The sequence below is a fragment of the Protobothrops mucrosquamatus genome, unplaced genomic scaffold (genome assembly GCF_001527695.2).
Source record: "Protobothrops mucrosquamatus isolate PMUCROS unplaced genomic scaffold, P.Mucros_1.0 scaffold1807, whole genome shotgun sequence".
In the NCBI taxonomy this organism is placed as follows: Eukaryota; Metazoa; Chordata; class Lepidosauria; order Squamata; family Viperidae; genus Protobothrops; species Protobothrops mucrosquamatus.
This window is the reverse complement of record NW_015387944.1, coordinates 70,252-74,328: the sequence shown is the minus strand read 5'-3', so window position 1 is coordinate 74,328 and position 4,077 is coordinate 70,252. Positions and strand designations below refer to the sequence as shown.

Sequence of the window (4,077 nt, the reverse complement as noted above, 5' to 3'; positions counted from 1 at the left end):
GCGGGGGCGGCGGGGGCGGCGGCGGGATGGCCGCCCCCGAGGAGCCTTTGGGGGCCGGCGGCGGCGGGGGCTGCTGCGGCTGCTGGGCTGAGGCCGGCGGGGGCGGCGGCGGGGGCGGCGGCGGGGGCGCGGGCTGCTGGGGCTGCGGCGGCGGGGGGGGCTGCGGCGGCTGGCCGCCGCTGCTGTCGTCCACCGCCCCGCCGCCCCCCAAGGCCGAGGCGGCGGCGGAGGGCGCGGCGGCGGCGGCCGAAGGCTCCCCCAAGCCCAGCAGGCAGAGCTGGTCGAGGGCCAGCTGCAGCGCCCGGTCGTCCTCCAGCAGCGCCCGGTCCTTGCTGCTGCCCGGGAAGCAGCCCAGGTCCCCGAAGCCCCCGTTCCTTTCCATTATCCCTGACACTACCAGGCTAGGCATGGCTAACAAAGGCTGGGGAGAGAGGGGGGTGGGGGGGCGCGGCGGCGGGATGGCGATGATGGGGCTGCTCCTGCTTTCGCTGGGGCGGCTGCTGCTGCTGCTGCTGCTGCTACTGCCGCTGGTGGGCTGGGAGGGGAGGGGGCTGGGCGGTGGGGGAGGAGGAGGAGGGGAACAAAGAGCCTGCGAGGAAGGAGGGGCAGGCACAAAGAGGGGGAGCGAGGCGGCCGGGTGGGAAGAGCCGGAGACCCCCGCCCACCTCCCTTCTTTCCCTGCTGGCCGAGCCCCAGCTCCCCGCTCCTTTTGCCTCTGGCGGCGCGGCTCGGCTCGGCTCGGCTCGGCTCGGCTCTCCTCCTCGCCCGGTGCTGCCTGCGCTGAAACCTGATCTTCCTGCCCAACGTGGATCCAGCCGCACAAAGCTCTTCCGCGCGTCCGACCGCTTGCTTTCTTTTTCTTTCTTTCTTTCTTTCTTTCTTTCTTTCTTTCTTTCTTTCTTTCTTTCTTTCTTTCCCTTTCCTTTCCTTTCCTTTCCTTTCCTTTCTCTCTGACTCGTCTCCTTCCTTTCCTTTCTTTTCTCTCTCTCTCGTCTCCTTCCTTCCTTCCTTTTCTTTCTTTTCTTCCTTCTTTCCTTTCCTGCTTTCTGCTCTCGCTGCTCTCCCAGACCCCGCCTGGCAGCGAAGGGGGTGTGGAGATGGAGACCGGGAAAGAGGGGAGCGAGAGCGCGCAGCAGAAGCGCGGAGGGGCGGGGAGACCGGGCAGAACCGAGGAGCGCCCGAGTCCGCCCGCCTTGGCCAGTCAACTACCCAGCCAGCCGGCAAGGACCGCCGACCCGAAAGGCTCCGGCCGCGAGAGGGGCGGGCGGGCGGGCGTGGGACGCCGGAGAGCTTCTTTTGTTTTAAATTCCCTGGCTGCAGCCCGAAGCTGACACTCGGGAAGAGGCCCGGAGGCTGCTGGGGGATGTAGTTTCCAGGGCGGCTCACACACCCCCTCTTCGGGCGCGAGGCGGGCCGGCGGGGCTGGCAGGCAGAGACCCGCAGAAGGCGGGGAGGGGGCAGGCGTGCGCTCCGGCCCTGCCCCCCTGCCAGCCGGAGCCTTCCGCGGGAGGGCAGGCGGGGCTGCGGGCATCTCCGGGCTCCCGAGCCTCCTCTCCCCGGCAGGGACCCCCTCCCCGCGGAGCCCCAAGGACAGGCCGCCCAGGGCGGGACGAGGAGCCCCTCGCGCTGGCAGCGCGGCTCCAGTTGCGGGCCTCGGCGCAGGGCCCCGCCCGGCCCCCGCGTCCCGGGAGCGGCGGTGCCCTGCTCGGCCCAGGGCTCGCGCGCGACTGGCGGAGAAAGGCCGGGAAGCCTTCGGCCGGCTGGCTGGCTGGCTCCGGCTTCGCCCCGCGCTCGGCCTGGGAGGCGGCGGGCGAGAGAGGCGCCTCGGAGCGGATTCGCCGGGCCGCCCCTTCTTGGGATAGAAGAGCCGCCAGCGGGGCCCGAGGCGAAGGGGCTGAGGGGGGGGAGGGCGTGGGGAAAAGAGCGCCGGCGCTGCCCCCTCCGCCCATCGGCTGTGCCCGGGAGGGATCTGCAGAGCCCCCGCGCGGGAGTCCCGGGGCCGAGCCGGGGGACCCTGTTTTACATACTGGAGGGTCCCCATAAGGCTGACCTGAGCCTGTTGGCAGGCAACCCGATGCAACCTACCGACAGGGCGGTGTGGAAACAATGTGGAGGCGTCTGACAAACTTGTATATTTGTTAAGGAAGGCATCGGACATTTTTAAGTATGAAGATCATTGGACCAGAAGCCAATTTTTAAGTAAAACTGATCCTACCGCTGAGAAAACCAATTGCAAGTTATTTTTGATGATAGTTCAGGCACTTCACCCTGAAATCTGTCTTTCTGTTCAACAACTCCTTAAGAACCGTCCCTGCTCAGTCAGGTTTGTGATATTCCACATTATGACCATTTGTTATTCTGTTAGTCTAAAGTGCAGCCACTCGGGACCCAGAGATGCTAATTTTATCCCATGTCCACACCGGGCATCCCACTCAACACCAGGAGCTTCTACACCTGGTCATCTCTCTCTCTCTCACACACACACACACACAAAAACACAGAGAGAAAGAGAGAGCCACCGTTTACTAGCAATGCCCATTCAATTCATCTTAGGAGAGGCCTATCGCTCAGCAGCACAGGAAGCCAGAACATCAGAGACTTATCAGCCAGCAGTTGCTTTGTGAATGGAGAGCATTCATAAAGTAATTAGCACCGTCTAGACCCCTCCGTTCTGCCTTGCCACTCTCTGCCACCCTCACTCCTGTCGCCAGGCACACATTTCCTTGTCATTTGGGGTACAGACCAGGCAGTGGCCCACCAAAAAGGCTCTCATAAAACTGGTGAAGGGTTTCAGGTGCCACAAAATCTCTGTTCTAGTTAAGCTGTCCAGAGTCATCTGTGCATGAGTTGGGGGTGTGTGTGAATATACATTTGTTTAATAAATAAATAAACAGACCAACCTCCTTGGATGGATTGTTGCCTAGTCTGACCCACATTCATCCAAGGAACCGTCTGGGTCAGCAAAGGGGCTACCAGGCCCCTTTGGATTCTGGACTGAGTGGGTAAGGGTGCTCCATGATGCCACAGCACTGAGCCACCAATTTCTGTGGCAGGCCCCTTGCCTTTCCTGGCCTGTTCAGACACCCAAAGTCTGCCTGCCCCACCTTCCCCCAGGTAGGCCTGCCCAGGCCTTGTGATTTGAAACTGGATTGCCCCTGGCTGGTCCTGTCACCTGAGGGTCCCCAACCCCCTTAGCCTTGAGGAAACGATCCCGGGGACTAGAGAGAGAGAGAGACCCGTCCCTGTGGCTATGTCCAGCCTTGTGGGGATGGCCATTAGCTTCACGGAGGAGTTTCTCAACCATATTTTTTCAACTGCTGTTTTTGTTTAATGTGACAGAAGTAAAGCGACTAAGCCTGTGGAAAAGGATGACGTCCACTTGTAAAATGTCCATGAAATAAAATGTAGTTTTAGCCCAGGCACCCTTCTCCATTTGGGGGGTGGGGGTAGATATCCCTTGGATCCCCTCTGCCTCATTGGGGAATGCAGGCCTCCTGCTGGCCTCTGGCTCTCCCGGCTCCAGATTCGTGGTTTTTCTAAGGATTCACCCCCTCCCGCTCCCACTGAGGTCCCAATACTCTGGCCCAGCAAATCCGGGGCCGGAGCCCATTTAGTGTCTCCTGGCTGGGAAGGGCCCTCCTCTGCCTGGGGCCTGGGAGTCGAGACCAGAGTTGGCTTCGCTCTAAGTCGTCTTCCTGCAACTGGTGTCCTCCAGGTATGATGAAATCCTGGATCAATCAGGTTGGAAAAGCATTCTTTATTAGAGTAACTCTGACTTAGCCATGATGGTTTGGTCTCCAAAAGAAGTTTGATCAATTCTTCAAAAAGAAAGAAGCGGGTCAGGTGGTATGGACATAAATGTGGTTTGTGAAGACCTAAAGCAGCATCTCTCAACCTCAGCAACTTTACGTTGTGCGAGTCCAGCTCCCAGCCAGCATGCTTTATGTGTAGGGACTCCAACTCCCATTCTGGCTGAGGAATTCTGGGCCTTGAAGTCCACACAGTTTAAAGTTGTTGAGAAACTCTGACCTTAAGAAATCCGATGAGATGAACTCCAGCCTGCACCAGCCTCTCCAA

General features: G+C 60.6%; 1 protein-coding gene across 1 annotated transcript in view; it reads right to left on the bottom strand.

Moving 5' to 3' along the window:
- Window positions 1-409, bottom strand: part of MEX3A (mex-3 RNA binding family member A) — an 18,326-nt gene extending 17,917 nt beyond the window's left edge. Inside the window, exon 1 of the mRNA XM_015823245.1 lies at window positions 46-409. Within this exon, the coding sequence (XP_015678731.1) occupies window positions 46-409 (364 nt within the window). The remainder of the gene's footprint in view (window positions 1-45) is intronic.
- Between the last annotated feature and the right edge of the window lie 3,668 nt (window positions 410-4,077).